This window comes from Mesitornis unicolor, unplaced genomic scaffold (genome assembly GCF_000695765.1).
Source record: "Mesitornis unicolor isolate BGI_N332 unplaced genomic scaffold, ASM69576v1 scaffold17040, whole genome shotgun sequence".
NCBI classification, from domain to species: domain Eukaryota; kingdom Metazoa; phylum Chordata; class Aves; order Mesitornithiformes; family Mesitornithidae; genus Mesitornis; species Mesitornis unicolor.
Genome location: NW_010159115.1, coordinates 13,512 through 33,179, shown reverse-complemented (window position 1 = coordinate 33,179; position 19,668 = coordinate 13,512). Strand labels below are relative to the sequence as shown.

The following is a 19,668-nucleotide window of genomic DNA, read 5'->3' as shown; positions in this document are numbered from 1 at the left end:
CCCCCCCCCCCCCCGAAAAGGGGCCATGTTGTGTCATAGCTGTTTTAGGATTGGATGTTTGTTTATTTAAGGAGCGTGATTGACTTTATATTCTTCTTGAGCTAGGTTATGGCTGTATTTTGCACTGTAGGGTTTGTTTTTTGTGGTTTTTTTTTTTTCCAAATTATTATTCAGAATATAATGATGTTTTCAGTGTCACTTAACTGATCAATCTGAAGAAAGGGTGCTCCAGTCCCTTAATAATCTTTGTGGCCCTTTGCTGGACTCTCTAGTATGTCCATGTCTCTCTTGTATTGGGGAGCCCAGAACCGAATGCAGAACTCCAGCTGTGGTCTCACCAGTGCTGAATAGAGGGAAGGATCTGTCTTTAACCTTCTGATGTTGTTGCCACTATCCTATCTTTGCTATTTTTTCTTGTCCTGCTTTAACTTTGTGGGCTAGCTTATACTTAACATTACATATAGGTCATTATCTGTATCAGTGTTATTGTATCATGAAATAATAATGGTCTGCTGTAGAGGAATTCACTTTCTGTGATCATTGTATTACCATAAGACTTTTCAGTGATGTTACAGAAAACTGTTTTCAAGAGATTAATTTGTTTGATATTTGCCATATTAGCTTTCTGCTTTAGCTTACTGATTCAGCACAGTGTGCTACCATTGTTCTGGAGAGGACTATTAAATGGTCAGAACTACCTTTATCAACCAAACTGACAGTCTTACACAACAGAAAATTACGTTTGGGAGCCATATTCTGTAAGCCCATGTTGGTTGATACCATGAAACATAAGAATAGCTGTTACAGTCAGCCAAGAGGTCCATCTTGTTTTCCTCCTGTTGGTGGCAGCAATCGGTGCTGCATGACAGGAGAAGAGTGTGAGAATAGGACAAACATACACTGATGCTTTTTCAGCTTCTGAGAATTTGCAGCTTGGGGTTTTGCTGAGCAGTAGTTGTTGCTTTAGTATGTAATAATGCAATTATCATAACTTATATTTCTTGGAATGGGGAGAGGATACACTGTAAGCCATGGTGCACCTGATTACTGAATGACTGGAGCAGTGACTTTTTGTCATCTTGTTTGTTTTGGTGATCTGTGCGTTACAGCCTAAACCCATCACCCCACCCCACTCCTGAGCAGTATTGGCTACCTCAAAGGCTGTCATTTTGTACTTGTGCTTGGGATTTTTTTTTGTAATGTGTATTACTTTGTATTTTCTACAGGTAATCTTACTGCCTGCTTTTGTGTGGTAGTTCAGCATTTTTTTTAAGGATGCTCTCCTCTTGCTACTCGGAATGATTTAAAGCACAGTTTAGTTTTCCACCTCCCCACTGCTCCAGCCCTTTCCTTATACTCATTGGTGAATAAAGAGGTTTTTCACCTTGGATTTCTTGATTTATTACATTAGGAGAAAGGTGTTTGTTACAGAAACTGTGGAAGGCTGCCTCTTTGGAAACTGCTTTCCAATGTTGTACATGGCAATGAGGACATGACAGTTGGGGCAGAATCCTTTTCTGTGTTGTGTTATGGTATGGAAGATTGCTGGATGGGGCTTTACATCAATGACAGTGTCCGGTGCTCAAGACATCCTGGGATCAGGAAACAAAGATAACATATTTGCTTTCATTGGTGTCATTTTCTGTGTTTCTGAGACTGTGTTTTCATGACACTGATAGACAGGCGCAGGAGTTCATTTCCATGTGATTCAAGATAGGGAAGTGTGAGAGGGTTTTGATCTGGACAGTTCTGCTGGGCTAAAACCTGTTTGCTGCTCACAGCTTGGGCCTGGCTTGCTGCGCCCAGAGCGCTTCAGGGTCTCAACTGATGGATAGAGATGAAAGTTGTATTTACTTTTTCAGTGTTGATAGGTACGGTACTCAATACTGTTTTCAAGTGCTTGAGTTGGGTTTTTTTCCCTTCTTTGGTATCTGCTTATTGTTAGCCTTCCTTTGGAAAAGGAAGTTCTTGTATAGTTCTTTCTGCTCTGGTGTGAAAGTCTTACAAGTTTGTTGGCTTACAGACTTCATTGATTGAGTTGTCTTAAAGAGGACTGATCACTTAGAAAAAAATCTACCAGTGCTACATTAGTTTTATTTTTAACTTCTCTGCTCAGAGATGTTCATCATACCAAGCTGCTGTTTGTTCGTTCTTTCTTTCTTTCTTTCTTTCTTTCTACACCTTTCCTTTTCTTCCTCTGCAACTCATACCATCACCATGTGGTGCTGAAGTGAGGAAAGCTCTTGTGGTGGGGCTTCTGCCTAATATTTTAACTTTAAAGTGTACAAATAACTTTTTAAGGCTATAAAGGAGCAACTTCAGGAAAAAAATCCAAGAGTGTCTTCTGAATATTGTGTCTGGAACACTGTAGTGTTTGTTGCTGAGCACAGAAAGACTTCTTTCTGCAGACATGCAGCATGCAAACATTTTATTTTACATCTCGGTGGTTGAATCCGTTGTTTGGATTGCTTAACTCCAGTGATTTTTACTGTGTGTTCTTTAAAGACCTGGCTGACATTTAAAAATCTAGTCTAAAGTTGCAGAGGAAAATTAAAAATAGCTTGCTTTATATCTTTACAGAGATTAATCTCCGAGATGGAAAAAATTGTTTTAATACTTATCAATAAATGTGCTAGATGTACTGTTATTTGACCAAAGCTGCAAAATGTCAGATTAGATATTAGCAACTGTAAATACTGTTTCTGTTCAACAGCAAGTAAGTTTTTGAGGGGAAAAGTATGGATATCTCGCTACATGAGATTTCTGTTTACAGTGTGCTATGCTCTTTTTTTTTTTTTTGTTACTTACCTACTTGAGAAGGTCATGTGGATGATGTAGGTGTGTTGGGTTTTTTTCTTCTTTATTTTTGTAACTGTTAGTTTCCTAACACACACAGGGAGAAGGATGAGCAGGCATTCATTGAACCATACTAAAACCTTCTAGCAGTCAGGAAGTTCTGCTTATGTCTTATGGTTTGTTTGTTGGTCTGTGAACTGTTGCTGGCATGATGGAAATAGTTGAAAAGGATGAATGTTCCTACAGGATGACTGGCAAGGTAGGACTGCTGCAGGGAACTGAGCCTGGTGAATATGTTTTATAGAAGTCTGTAGCATCTTAAAAAAACAATTCTCAGGACAACCTGCCTACTTTAAAACAGATTGTTTTTATTCTTACAAATCGGGTAAAAGCAGAAATTGTAAACTAAAATTTTGCTCATGTGTACTTAAGCACTTGTTTAAATTGGGTAGAATTACTTTAAAGTGAACTGAAGGACAGTTTTTCTGTAAAATAAGTAGTATTTTGAAATTGAGTTTCTCTGTAGCTCACTTTCAGTTTTGAGCCTAACTTGGTTTTATAAAGCAAGATGTGTTTGAAGGATATGGGTCCTCAGATAACCTTCTCTGGGAATAGAAATGTAGGTTGAGAGAGGTAATTTCTTGTGATGAACAGAAGTGTCACTTGTGAAGTCCAAGCTCCTGTAGTCCTGACCTGGAGCCTCTTCAGTTCATATTGCAGATTCATTTTACCAGAGAAAGGTCTCAGTAAAAGTGTTGACCTTCCTTAATGTGAGAATTGGTCAAATTATCCCTGCCTGTGCCTCTTCCTCCAATGCTCCATCAGTTGAAGTTATTGAATTATATTGTTAAAATTAACCTGATCTTAGGTATGGATTTTGTATTTTTCCTTCAGAGTGTTGGTAGTACAGTACCACGCAGCTGTGCAAGTACGAAGGCTTAGATTGCTGCAGGAATTGTTTTTTTAACTTAGAGTTTTTATTTGCACACACATATTCACCATACAAAATATATAAACACATCTTTCTATTTTACTCTTGTTTTCCTGCTGGTTCAGTTCTGTAATGCTGGTGGCAGCACAAGGGTGGGGAGTGGAGGTGAAGCCAGCAGCGCAGCAGGGTTGTGGCTCTGAGGAGCTGCTGCTTTTTCACTCAGTGGTGTCAAATTAAAGTCCTCATGGATCTGTAAACTTATTCAGCAGTACTTGGTCATTTTGCTGTTACAGCAGGTACATAAGAGATGGTCAGAGGGTGAGAGAGTTTTTACTTTTTATTTTTTTTCTTTCAGTAGGCAAGTTTAACACTGTCAGCATCATCACTTGTGTCTTTCTCTGCTTCCTCCTCTTAAATATCGACAGCAGCCTTTTTTCAATAATGTTAGGTCTCTTTTGACCTATCTGCTGGTTGCAGTGTTCTCTCATTCCCTTTTTTAGGTTGTCTTCACTGAAACCTTATCTGTGTGTGTACTCTTGGCCTGTGTGAAGTAGTTGTCGCTGGAAATTAGGAGTGTGAAATTTCCTTCTCACAAACCAGCAACTTGGCTTGGGTAGCAAAAGGCCATTCTGAGCACGTTCACTTCCTTCCTGCTGTCCTTTCACTGTGGTCCTTTTTGCTTGTGCTTGAAAGTTCTTTCTATCAGTACAAATTATTTTGTTTCTCAAACAGGCATATATATTTTTTCCCTTTTTTCCCCTCAGGACGAGCACTTTAAAGTTAAACACAGTTGATAATGTTAAAACTTGGCTATTTGGACCTTTAATCTGTATTCTTTCTCATGCTCAGGATCTGTGAGAAACTGAAGTCTGTTGTCTGTAGCAGTCTGTGTGTAGAAGCTGAAGTGAAGCAAGTAAAAAGAAAGGGTTTAAAGACATGAATTAGAGGAAATCAGTGCTGGTGAGCATGTCTTTTTGTTAGGTTTATAAAGGTGCTGGTGATTAAGAGGATTTGTGCAGTGCTAGAATGAACATGGTACGAAAGTAGGGATTTTTTTATTATTAATTAGGAAGACCTTGCATTATTTTTACAAAATTCTTGTCTGTTTTGTATCTTATATATAATGGGAATATTCTATGAGGTGCCGTGAAAGCGAGATGGAAGTACTTTGGGAAACATTCTTCCCCTTTTACTAAAGGTCCTGTTTTACAGAGCCCTATACATAGTGCATTTTCTCTGGATTGTTTCTTCTGCTGCTCAAAACTTGCTGTTTGTCCCTTTTGAAGCAGGCTTTTGTGCATCTGTTTTCCTGTCTTTTCTGTTTTGGGGAACTTACTCTCATGTTTCTGTCTCTGATGTGCCACACACTTGGATTTCCTAGAAAATTATAATCCTGTCTGATCTGGGATGCTGTGCTCAAGCTTATACAGGGAAACACAAGTATATCTACAGTTAATACTCATTGCTTCATCTGCTTATTTTGTGTGTAAAGTTGTAAATGGTAGTAACAAGGCAGGAGTAGTGCTTTTTGGTAGTGACTTGCAAAACACATAGAAATGCAAGAAAACATGGATTTTGTGGAAAGATAGTAAGTGGAAGGGTAAAATTCTAAAGGGAAAAGACCTCCAAAACAAAATCCTGGTTTGAAGCTGGAATACCATCCAGTTCTTATACAGGCTTCCAGTCATATTTATGTCAGGCTTCATTAAATGTGGTGGTAAGTTGTTCCTATAATGTTGTAAATATGCTGCTTAAGTGAATGTTGTGTTCTGTGGAGGATGTCTGTCAAACAACAGTATCATTTCTTTTTGTTTCAGATTAAGGGAAGTTTCAGAGAAGTTGAACAAATATAATTTAAACAGGTAAGGGATATCACGTGCTGATGTCAGTCATTTACGAAAGTACAATTTTTCTAACGGCAACAAGAAGAAAATGTACTGTAGATATAGCCGTAGAAAGCCTTGATGCTACTAATACTAAAGTTCAGAAATACTTCAGATAACAAGTTATTATATTAGGAAGAAAATGTGAGGTTTTCAGTTATGATAAATTATATTATTAAATACTCTCGTTATGAAATTTGAAGTATAATCTCGGTTGTGTTTTGCTGATCAAATGAAATGAAAACTCTTGTCACTTTTTAAGGTTCTGTTCTGCATTTTCTGTGCTTAATGACAAAAAGTGCATCATAGTTGCTTCAACTAATGCACATGTTTAGTCATTCTTGAATGTTTTTATATTGGTAACTGTCATTGCACATTGTTTCTTCCATGTACCACTTGTTGTTTTTTTTTATCAGACTCTAAAAGTTTAAAAATGTTATACATGCTCACTTTTTGTTTCAGCCACCCCCCTTTGAATGTATTGGAACAGGCCACTATTAAACAATGTGTGGTGGGACCAAATCATGCTGCATTTCTTCTTGAGGTAAATTACTTAAATCTGCTCACAGTTAAAATTAATTCTTCTAACATCAAATTGATCAATATTCTTCAGTAACTGAAAACTTGTTTTTATTTGTATTTTTTTTCTGTAACTTGTCTTACATTTCAATTTTGAACACTTGGTTTTCTTGTTTTAAATGTAGGATGGTAGAGTCTGCAGGATTGGGTTTTCAGTTCAACCAGACAGATTGGAATTGGGTAAACCAGATAATAATGATGGGTAAGAAACACTTTTCTTCATATTAAATTCTTCTTTTGAACTGGGTAAGCAGCTTGGCTGTTTTTTTGGGGTTTTTTTATGTGTTTGTTTTTAAACTAGAATGCCTTTGGACTGGGTACTTTGAATAGATACCTAAGAGTCATGGTGGTGCAGCCAAACAGCCTAGCTTGACAAACTTGTGTAGGAATAAATGGTAGATGTGATTCTAAAAGGAGTGAGACAGGGTCTCTCTAACTTGAAGAAACAAACACCTCCAGAATAACCTTTATGAAAGGAACTATGTTCAGTTGTTAAGTTTCATGTAGAATCCAATCTGAAAGTGGTCTCATCTGGAGAGGCTCAATTTCTAGACCTGTTGTCTTCAGTCCAGGTAAGTCGCCCTTAACAGGACTAGTTAATGGCTCATATTTGACTGTAAACTCTTTCTTAATACCAAAGTAGCATACTCAGGCTCAGGTTTATGGACAGCAGACCTGGTGATTACAATTTGTACATATACACTAACTGAAAAACTTAGCGCAGTGGCTAACTCAAATCAGTAATTAGCTTAATATGTATTTGCAACTGTGCTGTTATGGATTGCCAATGTACATAGATCTGTTAGGCATGCTCTCCACTTTCTTTTTCCAGCGTATCTCTTAATATACAGTTAGATTAGTTTGAAATATTCCCCAAGGGTGTTGCTTAAGCTGGTATGTTACCAGACTAAGTCCCTGAGAATTTAGACCTGGGATTCCAGGTTTTGTTCTTAACCCATTTGGGATTGTTTTGTGACTGATTTACCATCTTTTACTTTCAGTTCAAAGTTGAGCAGTGGCTCAGGGGCAGGAAGGACATCCAGGCCAGGCAGGACTAGTGACTCCCCATGGTTTCTGTCTGGTTCTGAAACTCTGGGCAGACTGGCAGGCAACACCCTTGGGTAAGTTTTGATAGGATTGAGGCTGCAATCTGTTTGTTCCATATTTGAGTATATGTGTATACACATATATAAATTGTATGCAGTATGTGTAAGGGAACGTATAATTACAGCAGTTGTGTAGGTAGAGTATAATAAAAACTTCATTGACTTGGTTAAAATAACAGATGTACAAGTGACCCTTCAGTACCTAGGATACGGAGCGTTCTTCATGTATATGTGAAGAATAAATTGGTTTTGGCTGTGTTGTCTTTTTTGAATGTTTTTTAGTTCCTTGATTTTGAAAAGCAGTTTTTTAGAGGGACACTATCAATTTAAACCCGGCTAGCAGCATGAAGTAAAGCGAGTGCACTTATGCAGGAAGAATCTTCATTATCTGTGTTTGCAGACCTTTGTGTGCTCAGTTTTATTGTGCCTTCCTCTTGTCTGCCCCAAGTAATGAGCAGTGTTTTGTTAGTTGGGGTCTTGTACGTAGTAATAGGAAAGGAATATTTGGAAAAGTTTGCTGCTCAGGACCTTTAAAATTATACTATATAGTAAATGTACTATACAGATTCAGTTTTTTTAATTGTTAGCTTTAAAATTGATGGTGTCCCTTTATATAGCAATGTAAATTAATCTTCATTACGTAATCACAGTGAACTCTTCGTTACATGCTTTTGTAAGACATGTTGAACAGTGCTGCTTCCTAAGGTTACTAACTGTAGTAAGGAAAATTGTGTTTGCAAACTTTGATTTCTGTCTGTGAATGATTTGTTAAGAGGGAGTAACAACAGCTTTTCATGAAAGTGAATTTGTTGTTTATGTTACCAAATAAGGTAATATCATCTGGGGCTTCGTTGCATGAAAGATAACCCATCCCCTTCCCCCCCCCCCCCCTTTTTGTGAAACCTTTGTGCATCTGAACTTAAAATCCACGTGATAAAACATTAAATGAAAACTGGTATTGTCATGTTTAAAAATCTACTGTGGAAAGTGTAAGACTTTAGGTTTTTTTCCTTGTTATTTTTACCTGAGCATAATTGGTTAAAATTGTTTGAAGCTGTGTGCTTAGGAACACTTCAGGCTTGGTCTCCTAAGGTTTTCCCTTGCATGTTACAGAACTAGGTAGTTGAAAGTCACCAAATAGAGTAGCAGTAGACATTATAAGTATTCTATTAAATAAAGGGAATACTTAATAAACAGAATCTAAAAACATTCAAACTGTGGAGCCCTTAGCTTAGATCACTGGATTTGTAAAATTGCTAGCATGCTAGTGGGCAGCGGAGAGTTGTAAAAAAACTAGTAGAAAAGCAGAAATGAGGAGAAGGATTTCCATTATATATAAATATTTATTCTAGGTTTAGACAGGTTTAATAGGAATAGCTGTGTTGTTATGATTTTTTTTTTCTCTCTTATTACAGGACCAAGTTAGGACACACTTGGAATATTTGAATTATTATATGAATATAAATGGTTTAACCGTTAGATGTCTTAAGTCTGTAACTGATAGATTGCAACTGTAGAAAATGCATCTGCAATAAGTATTAAAACCTAATATGTAACTTTTTATTTAAATCCACATCTTCCCTGCTGAGAGTTGAATTCAGAATTGTTGTGCAGGAAGAATTTGACTTCCCCTCAGCCCCCTTCTTTTCCCTTCAGGCCCTTTCCCACCTTTAGAAACAGATTAACAGGCTTGTTTTATTTAAAATGTCACATTCGTCTTTGGGTTTGATCTTTTTTCTATTTTCAATAATATTTTTTTTAATAGCTCTTTTTCTAACTCATGAGACAAGACTTTTCCTAAAGCCATTATTGAATTGCTTTTTGTCTTGTCATTGTCTGTGTGGTCACTGGCTAGAATCCTGAAAATGTAGATGTCTCTGTGACAGGATCTCATCCTAGGCAGATACTTGAGTTATTCTGTGATTGCATGGTCTTGTCACAAGGGGAAAAAAAAGAACAAGCCACATGACAAAAAGAGAAGGATGTTAGTAATCAACTTAAGCAGTAAAATGTAAGAAAAGTATTTGTACTTAATTGGCTTTTGTAGCTACATGTGGTATACTTTTAATGTGAATTTATTAAATACTATTTATGAGAACTTACCTTTTTTTCTTATTTTAAGTGTTTTTGTTGAAAGGAGATTGGGGATTAGAGTGATTAAGAGCAGGAAAATTCTGCTGATACTGATTATTAAATAGCAATACTACCACATCCAATATCCTTTCAGGTAGATTTGTACAAGTGGCTTAGTTAACCTTGAAGAACAAACGAGCCTTTTAGCCTTTCAAGACAATAGGATATCTGGTCTTACATCCAGAACAGATTCAGTTGACACAGTTCTGTGGTGGTAGGATTAGGGGAAAGTTGTAATTATGGCAAGTTGTCTATTTCTACAAATCCCTGTCGTCTTACTCCCTTGTTTTGATCCTTACTCATAGAAATCAAAGAATCGTTATAGTTGGGAAAGACTTTGAAGTTCATCTAGTGCAACCGTTAAATAACTCCACCATGCCCACTTCTAAGCCATGTCCCCGAGCACCATGTCTAGATTGCTTTTAAATACTTCCAAGGAAATAAAAAAAACCTGTTCAGTCATTTTAGGCATGTTTTTGCAATGTACACAGTCAGTGCTGATTTCTCCAATAGGAATAGGTCCAGTGTAGAGTATATCTTGAAAACCATCCATGAGGATCAGAGGAGTATGTAGTGTAAGATTTCTTTTCCAATAAAGAAGATAACTTGATTTTTCCAATGTAATCTTAAGCAATTTCTTAATGTAAATCAAGTCTCAGAAATTTTAGAAGACCCATCTGAGTATAGTGACTGTCTGTCAATCAGCCCACTTCCACAGTGAAGCTGCTGCAGACCTGCTTTTATAGGAGGAAGTTAATAGCTGAGCGTTACATGTTACACTGCTGATACTGTTGCTTTTAGAAACTCTGGGAATTGGTGCGTACATGTATTTATGTATGTATACAATCTCAACTATATGAGTAGGAAAGTGTGCAGCTTCCAGTTGCAGTTCTGCTTTATATTTCTTCTGTGTAATTCAGAACTTTATCAATTGCCTGGTGTTCTTGCTCATACTGGTTTTGAGAGATACTTTCATAGTGTTTGTCCATGAAGTCAATCTGCAGTATTTTTCAGAGACTGTCTACAAGTTATTAATAATAAAGCTAAAGACTTACTTCTTGAACTAGTCCCCAAAGTATGCTGCTGTATGAAAAAAAAATTATAATCTGAATTTTCTAGAAGTCGCTGGAGTTCTGGGGTTGGTGGAAGTGGAGGAGGATCTTCTGGTAGATCATCTGCTGGAGCTCGAGATTCTCGCAGACAGACCAGAGTTATACGCACAGGACGTGACAGAGGATCTGGGCTGCTGGGGAGTCAACCACAACCTGTGATTCCAGCATCAGTCATTCCAGAGGAACTCATCTCACAGGTGCGTGAGCTACAAACGGCTTGTTGCCAAAAACCTGGAGAGCTTCTCGTAGCATGTGAACGGGAAAGTGTTGTAATATTAGTGCATTTTCTCCAAGCAGTAATGACATATAATTGAGAAGATTAACTTTCTCTAGCTGAATTGCTTTTACTCTTAAATGCGTAGTGTGAGGAATAGACTTTTTGTGGATTCTAAAATTTTTGTTTCCCAAACTTCACTAAGACAAGGTGTGTGCTTAATCTAGATGAGGAATGTCATGCATTGTTCATTTGCAGATGGAAGATGAAGTGAGGAAATAAAATATTTGAGACTTGTATCAAGCATGTAGCCAATAAAGTGAAGTTTCTTGCAGTAGCATAAGGAAAGGGGGCAAGTTAACTTTTTTCTTGTTTGATAAAAAGAATGATCCATTTTAGATTTAAATGAAAGACATTGAACATATTTAATCTCTTTTAAATACTACTAACTTTTCTTCCTGGATACCTGTACTTCATTCTTCATAAATGTAACTAATGAATATTGGATATAAATTGCTCTGCTTTTGCCTCTTAATTCGCTAAAGCCTGAATAAGCTGACAGACTTTGCATTGTGTGATTAAGTGGAATTTGTTAAAATGTTGTTTTTCTCCACGTTTGAAGAAAATAATACATTCAAAATATGTGACTAGTTAATGCATATTAATTCTTAGTTCGAAATAAGTTTCTGGCCTAGAACTGGAATACAGATGTTAGTTGCTAGGCCAGAGATAATGTACTTGCATGCTTTGAATGGCCTAGAGCATGATAGGAGCTAGTGGGCAAGGTATCCACAGGCTCACCAGTGACAGACTGGCTTCTACTTCCTTTCTCTTTTTGGATTAAAAGCCCAATAGAAGCTGGGAGCTTCTGCCTTCACAGAGGTGAGATGCTAGAGGTTTTGATTACTAGGTGCTAGAGGTGTTCAGTTAGCCCTGCTCTCAGGAGGGGGTTTGGTTAGATAATCTCCAGCAGGCTCTTTCAGGTGTGGAGTGGTGGAGGTTTTTTTACTTCCTTGTTCACTTCCATTTTTTTTGAGAGTCTTTACTGACATCCTTGATACCTTACATGAAATAGAAAAACGGACTTGATATCCCTTGTTCCAGACAGTTCCATTCTATAATCTTATGTATGATTTGCTGGTTAAGTCGTAACTTTGCTTCACTTGCTGTGACCTTTGATTTTCTTTTAAAAATAGCATACTTTGTCTACCTTTAAAACATAAGATGTCTAAAGCATTTCTGGGGTAACTCTAAAGCAGACCAATGGGAAAGATCTTCACAGCTGGTCTGTATAACATAGAATCTACTGCATCTTGAAAATCTGTAAACTTCTGGCGTAGAATGCTATGACAAAGAGTTTACCTTTGTGTGCTGTTAAAATGTGCCTTTGGTTTTTTGCTTGTCAAGAGACCATTTTAGTTGGTGCCTCATTTTCACTGTGTTTTGAAAACATTCAGTACTGGTTTCTTGCCTTCTCCACACAGTTTGTGATCTTCCAGAGCTCTTTCATCTTCTCTGGTGTTCAGTACAGGGCAGCCTGTCTGGAAAAGCAAAATTCTCTGAGTCTCAGAGTTAGTGGAGTAGAGCAGAGTGTTTCTGCTTTTGGTAAACTCATTGCATCTGTTTAACAGTCGAAAGGGTTGTTTTTTTTTCCCCCTGCATTTGCACTTCACTAATAAGAATTTAAATGTTGCAGAGACTACTGAAGATAAGCCTTTAGAAACAGAAGGTTGAGAAAAATGGAGGAAATAAGGTAGTTACATGCTGAGGGGCAGTAGAAAGAGAAACCGTGTCAAAAGACAGGGATTGAGGTGTAGTTTTTGAACAACTGTTGATTGCAATACTCTGTTGATTGGCATAGTAAATTTAAACACTTTTATAGAAACATATGGAACGTTCTCAAATCTGCATTTTGCTTATCCTTGAACTACAGCACTAAACATTTCAAGAAGTAGATTCTAAGATTTCATTAGGAATTTCAACAGCAAAGTCTGGATTCAGTGGCCTAACTTGAACTGAGAGAAGGTTGATTATCTGGTACATGATACTGTGAAAAATCAGTGTGAGCATTTGTCTGTATGTGCTTTGACTGACTTTTAGTTTATGTTGGACTTTTTTTAGAATTAAGCATTCTTTTCTTAGGAATGGTGGCTGGTGAGCTGAGAATGACCAGTAACCAATTATACTCTGCTCTTACAGGCACAGGTTGTTTTACAAGGGAAGTCCAGAAGTATTATTATTCGGGAACTCCAGCGAACAAATCTTGATGTAAACCTTGCTGTAAATAATTTGTTGAGTCGTGATGATGAAGATGGAGATGATGGGGATGACACAGCAAGTGAATCATATCTTCCTGGAGGTTTGTATCCTGCACCTTTTGATAAGAAGGTGCCAATGTGTTCTTATTTTACTGTATTTAAGCACTGACAGCGTGCTCAGTGCTGTGCAAGGTATGCAGCGAGGACAGCTCTTGCTTATAGGAGCAAAGTCTAAAGATGTGCAAGACAAAAGGTGCACTGGGATGTCTTGGGGGATTAGGTTAGGCACTGAAGAATAACTGTTGACCCTGTTTGTGGGTGGCATGAAAGTAAGTAAGTTCTTTTTTAGGATCTCAGGCTTTGTAACATCAGCATTACTTACATCTGTATTTTGCTGCTCAACGAGATGCTGAGACTGCTGTGTGGCTTGCTCATGAAAGCTAACTCTAAAGCCTTCTAGTGACTTGCATGTTTTTTTACTGCTAACATACATTCTTAAGATGCAGCAGTTTTTAGAGCAAAAATTTTACAGCTTTTTTTAAAATCAGAATGCCTCAAGTGAGGGCAAAACAGCTTAACAGTTGTTACAATTAGATTGAGAATTTATTCGTTATCTCAAGTTCCCCTCATAAATGCTGTAGTATTCTGGCTATACCAGTAAAATGCTGTAACTAAAAGCCAGCTATTTTTAAGATATTATCTGCCCCGTATAATTGCATTTTATAAAAAACTTTGAGTCTTCTTTTGTATTGGCTAAATAAATAATTTAGGTAATCTTTTCTTGCAGAGTATACTTATTTGAAAACATAGCAGCCAAATCTAATGTTTATGTCAGGTGCACTGCATGAAAAGAACACATCTAAACTCTGACTACATATTAGCTTTTCTTTCTGTGTGTCAAAATGAGGGTTTGATGTTTTTCTGGTAAATGTTTTGGTTTTTTTCTGCTCATCCGGTTCACCAGGAAGGTTCATGGGCTTCCTCCATCTTTATCTTGTCAATCATGTGATTAGACAAAGGGGTTTTTTGTTCTGCAGCAGAGGCTTTGTATTTCATTTTGCCTCTTCTACTTTTAGTTGCATCTGTTAAGCTTCTTTATTTTGCTGTAGAATTGAGAATCCTCTGGTGAAAGGGGTGAAAAATCTTTAATTCGAGTCTTGTTTCTTTAGTGATCAGCTTAATAGCATTAGACAGATGCGTTGAAGGAATTAAATTCTCCTAACTCTTTCCAAGTATTCAAAGCAGGACTTCTCGCTCTGAGCGTACCAGAATGCATTCCTCCAGAACCGGCCTTCAGAAGATAAATAAATTAATGTTAGTAATCATTTACAATAGAGGTTCCTTTTAACCATACTAACCAGCCTTCTACAGTATTAACCATTCTCTTCAAATAGTTAGAATGGTGATCCTTGAGAACATGAGGATCAGTTAATAGAGGCTGTCTGACAAGCTATGACTGGTAATGAAGGTGCCTGCGCTGCAGCCTGTGAGTCTTTTATATTTGAGAAAGGTTAAAGTAGTACGCAGAGTTTGACTGTCCTCACTAGTTGTCCAGAAAACAATTTTGTCCTTGGCTCAATTTTTGAAACTTCTTCCCCGTTTAGACTAATCTTTCCGACAAGGGATAGCAACCTCCTCATTTTAGTATTTTTGTCACTTTTTTCTTTTACCCAGCAGAGAAACTGGGCTAATCTCTTCCCAGTTATAGTGGGAGAAGACTTGGAAATGACAACTGAAATTAAACTTGCTATGTTTTAACTCCAGTCTTCAAAGATGTAATTTGCAGTTTGTAGCACATGCTATGCCGCCTTTGTCAGTTTTAAGTTATTTTGGTTTTATGGACAAAAATACATTTCTTGCACAGAAATGAGTTAATTTGATATCTGAATGTGATCAAAACAGTAGAAGTCTAGCTGAACGCTAGTCAGTGCTGTCATGACTCGACTGTGCTACATTAAATAGTACAAATTATCAGTCCTTGCTTGTCACATAACCCTGCAGGTTGGTTTTTGGAAAAACCTGATGGCCAGAGAAACCTGCCAATAGCTCTCTGGAAAAATACCAACGTTCTGTTCTTCAGAACTACACAGAGCCCTTTTTTAAGTTGTCTGCTCTAGAAACTTTGCGCTTTTCATGGTTTCACTTGTCATCTCGGCTCTGGATACTCTTTTGGAACTGTAACATCAGAGTTCATAGAAGAAAACTGTGGATAATGGACAAATGCTATATACATTCAATTATTAATTTTTTATGAACTCTGAAAGATAAAGAACTACTTTTTAAAAAATGATTTTTAAAAATTCTGTCAAATTATACTTTAAAACTTTTTGATTTTGTTCCTTCCAAGCACACAAAAAAGCAAAAGGCAAGGCTGCTTTTGCCTCAGGACTTTGAGAATCCTGCATTTTGATTGAAAGCATATGCTTATTTTTACTTCTGCGTGTCTGGTGCTTTGTGACCTGAGGTTACTCCTCAAAGCCTTCCAAGACAGAGAAACTCTTTTTTTAACACTAAGAGTAATTTACAATTGATTTTCAAAATAAAAGAATAATAAAAAGCTACGGTACTTTCCAACCACTGTGAAATTAATAAATTCTTTTTTAATACATCATAATTTCAGTAATATATCACTTGCATAGCCTTTACAGTACTAACTGGAATCACATCTGATTTTTTTTAAGGTAGCAAAAAACCCCATGTCTTGGTTCTTCCTGAATTCTTCAAAATATCTTAAGTGAAGAGCAGAACTTCACTTTTCTGTGCAGACTGCCTTCAATAAGTGCCTCTTAAATATTTATTTTTGAACCCTTATGTACTTTGCTTTTGACTTCTCTAATCTCGTCCTGCTTATTTTGTTTTATGATTGTTAGCAGAGAGGCATGTGGGTTCATTTGATACATAACAAGTACATAAAGAAAATAATCAAGGTAAAAACTACATAAAACAAGGTCATTTAGCATAGCAAAGACTTGGAGGTCCCTAGATTAATTTTGCAGTTTATATCAAGTTGTATTAGAGGCTGCTTCTGGGCTTTATGTTCAGTTAATCTTCTGTGCAGAGATTCTGTAGGAGTTAAAATATTTTGTTGTTTGTATAGTTCAAATGTGTGTACGTTTGCTCGGTGATTTCTGCATGATAATAGTCCCTCGGTAGCAGGAGTTGTGAAACGTAGATTTGGAAACATGCAGACTACTTTGGATTTTGGAATTGAGATAAGCTTCTTTAAAAATCCCTTTCTGTTTTTTTTTAAGGAGATAGAGAGAGCCAGGCTGGTGTTCCAGCTGTGCTTGCTGTATTGGCTTGCAGTGAGGAGAGATAGGAACCAGAGCACATCATAGGATCAGTTCAGCGGCTTGCCTTTGGGGAAAACAATTAGGTGTATGTTTCTCTGTGGTTTTATTGATGTGGTTTGGTTTTCTTTTTCCTTATGGGTTTTTTTGTTTGGGTTTTTGTATTTTGTTTTTAAGGTGAACTTGAAGTTGGGTATGTTTTGAATATATCTTATCAAGAAATGAGTTCTGGAGTTCTGTTTGAGCCTGGTTTCCTAGGATACCGAAATAAATGTTTCTCTTCCTTCACTGTCACAGTTTTGCCAATTTAATCCCAACTTGAAAGAGAAGGAGATACTGAAGACATTGAATGCTTGAATATTTCATAAAAATATGCAGCTGCAAAGAGGGGAGAGAACTTAAGATTGCCCCCTTAAGGGAAAAGGTTTAATGTGTGCTTTACTTGGGATCAGCATCGGTCTAGGCAGCACCTTCAGTGAATGAATCCAGTGACAATGCTATGCATGGAGCTATTGAAAATAAAAATTTTATCAGTACTTGAATTGCTGCTTATGTGCATACTGAAACTTGGGGGTTTTTATTGGTAGGTTGTTGTTTTTATGCTGGTTATCCTTTCCCCTCCAATTTTCAGTGGTATTTACTACTGAATCAGGTATTTTCTTTCTTTATTAAGTTGAACAGAATTATCACATCCAAATAAATGTGAAGGCTGTGATTTGATTCTGGTCTAACAGAGCACAAGAGATGAATGATACCATCCCATGGGATTTTTCTGAAGAGCAGGAAAATAAAGTCATAGAGAATTAGGGGGATTGGACTAGATGATCTTTTGAGGTCCCTTCCAATCCCTAACGTTCTGTGATTCTGTGAGAATGTTTTTTCCCCTGGATTCTCAAACTGGCTGCAGCCGTGCAGTATCTGAAAAAATTCCAGTGGTGTTTGAAGGGGAGTGGACTTGGCTCCTATCCCTGCTATCCGATCCTGTCCAAAGGTTTTAGCACCTTTGTTGCTGATATAGAAAATGGAAGAAAGGGTATCTCTTGGAAAAATATTGGAAGAAAATTAAGATCTGATTTGAAGCAGACATAAGAGGCTAAGAAAGGCGTAGTTTCCTCACTCATCTTAATGTACATTTAGCCAAAATCCACATAGTTTTGTTTCTTAAATCTGATGGCTTGAATTTGTACTTTCCTTTTTGGAAATACAGCTAAACTCAAGATGCCTAACAGGAGTGTGTATGTCACAAATTAGCATGTATTTCCTGTCAAGAGGATTTCTGCCTTAGCTTACCTTAAAAATCCAAATACATTACCCATTTTGAATATGGCCGAAGAGTTTTCTTCTATAGTGGCCAAACTTGTTCCTAAAAACAGATTGAAGTTTTTTGCAATTTTTGGCTGGAGAGTGACTTAAAAAAAAAAAGGGGGGGGGGGAATGAGTTGCTTGACTGTAGAGAGTTTGGAGCTGACCTAGGAAGAGATGGTCATGGTGGGTGTGGGAGGAGGGAAGAAGGGCAGTGGGTGACTACTGGGAGATACGACAGAATCTCAGCTGTGTTTCCAGCTGTTGAAGTTGTATTTACAGGTTGGCACTCAAGGTGAGGGGTTCTGCTGTGTTACCCTTGCAGAAAGACAGTGGAAAATAGAGTAGCAGGCAGGATAAGGCAGCTCTGAGCAATCTGAAGTGTTTTAGTCAGAGCCTGTTTGCCAAATCCAGACTTTTTTACTAGGATTTCCAAGCAGTCTGTCAAGGATGACTTCCTACTGCATGAACCATTGGTTCCCAAATTGTGTGCTTTTAGAAGCACAGGCTGCACTTGAGCAGATTACTTATTTAATGCAAAAAGCATTCGTGCAGGTCGTCTTGCTTTGAAATCCACAGTGCTCACTGGTTACAGCGCTGTTTTTCTGGGAACAGCTGATTGTAGTTGGTATCCGTTGTGTTTTCTGGAGACGAAAGTTTAGAAATTTTAAGGGTGAATATTCACATGTGCAAGGATGTCAAGTCTCCAACAGTTTCGTGATCAATAAGTGGAACAGTAAAGTGAATCAACAGTGGCTCAAAGTGTGGGCTTCTGTTTTTGGATACCTTCTCCTTTGTGTTCCTCCCCTCTCCCAGTGTTCATTCCAGACACTGAGAAAAAGACCCATAATAGTTCCTACTGTAAATAATGCTTTTATTAGAATCCAAACCTTGATTTCTAGGCACTGTTTTATTTAATGCTTACGATGAGGTCGAGGCTGAGAGCTGGATGTGTTGAAATCATACGTGCTCCTTCTGTGTGTCCTAACGTGACTGTGTGTAGCCTCATGTTAGCCTCATGGGTGGTTTAAGCAGATGAGCTTGTCCTGCTGCCTGAAGGAGTCATCCTGCCATTCCCTCGTGTGGTGGTGAGGTTCGTCTTCCTGTAGGGGTTAGCTGAAACCTGATTTGGGGAGTCTGTAGTCTGATTTGCTTGAAAGTTTGGGAAGGGGTGGAACTGTCTCTCCTTTGGCAGCAGTAAGGTCTGGTCATCTTTGCCGTGTGTAGCGAAGCGTCACTTTAGGGGCTCTCTGGACTACCTGGTAAAGTCAGGCTGAAGATTGCTTCCCTCCTTACTTCTATACCCTATGAAGTGTTGTTTCAAGCCAGGGGATGGTTGTAGATTTAGAAATCCCACCTTGCTCCAAAAAAGCACCTGCCACAGGGGTGAAGGAGGGAAGTAGGATTGTCATCTCTGTAGCAGCAGGATGGTAGTCAGATTTAGGTGTCTTGTCAGTCCGTATTGCTGAACTTCAATAAATTATATGATTTTTCAGTAGCTTCTTTTGTGTGTGGTTAGTAGTTTAGTAAACAGAAGGAAAATGTTTTATACTTTAAGAATGATCAGTACTGCAGAGAAACTCAAGTTTTCTAACATAGAAGCTAGGGCAGTCACAGTATTTAAGTTCATCTTTTTGGTTTTTCTGGTTGGTGTTTTTTTATAACTGCATGGTATTAAAAATGGTGCTTTTTCCAGATAACCATTGTTCTTAATGTAGCTACTTCATTTAAAACTTTGTGCTGGGAGCTGCAAGCTACTGGCCTGTGACTGAAACAAGTGCGTCACTCTCTGAAAGACACATCCCACGGAGGAACGAACTGTCTTTGACATTGGATTTGGCTTTGTGAAGGCCATCAAGCTTTCACCATCAATTCTGTCCTCCTTAATTCTAGGTCATCTCTGGAGTTCTGCGTTGCATGAGTGTGCGTGTGCACATGTATGGATGTGTATCTCTTCTCCTAGCGCTTTGTTATTTCAAGTGGCAGGCTAAAGTCTGAATTTCTTTCTCACAGAACAATATGTTTTGGACAAGTCTTGTTTGGGAAATGTGGCTCGAGAAGTGA

The 19,668-nt window shown here is 37.8% G+C and overlaps 1 protein-coding gene across 1 annotated transcript in view; it reads left to right on the top strand.

Annotated features, from left to right (window-relative positions):
• Positions 1-5,544: 5,544 nt before the first annotated feature.
• The window catches only part of LOC104541575 (E3 ubiquitin-protein ligase UBR5-like), a gene marked incomplete at both ends in the record, with an annotated part of 27,442 nt that continues 13,318 nt past the window's right edge, over positions 5,545-19,668 (top strand). Inside the window, 6 exons of the mRNA XM_010185672.1 lie at positions 5,545-5,589; positions 6,073-6,154; positions 6,315-6,391; positions 7,191-7,310; positions 10,548-10,737; positions 12,954-13,113. Coding sequence (XP_010183974.1) covers positions 5,545-5,589; positions 6,073-6,154; positions 6,315-6,391; positions 7,191-7,310; positions 10,548-10,737; positions 12,954-13,113 — 674 coding nt within the window. The remainder of the gene's footprint in view (positions 5,590-6,072; positions 6,155-6,314; positions 6,392-7,190; positions 7,311-10,547; positions 10,738-12,953; positions 13,114-19,668) is intronic.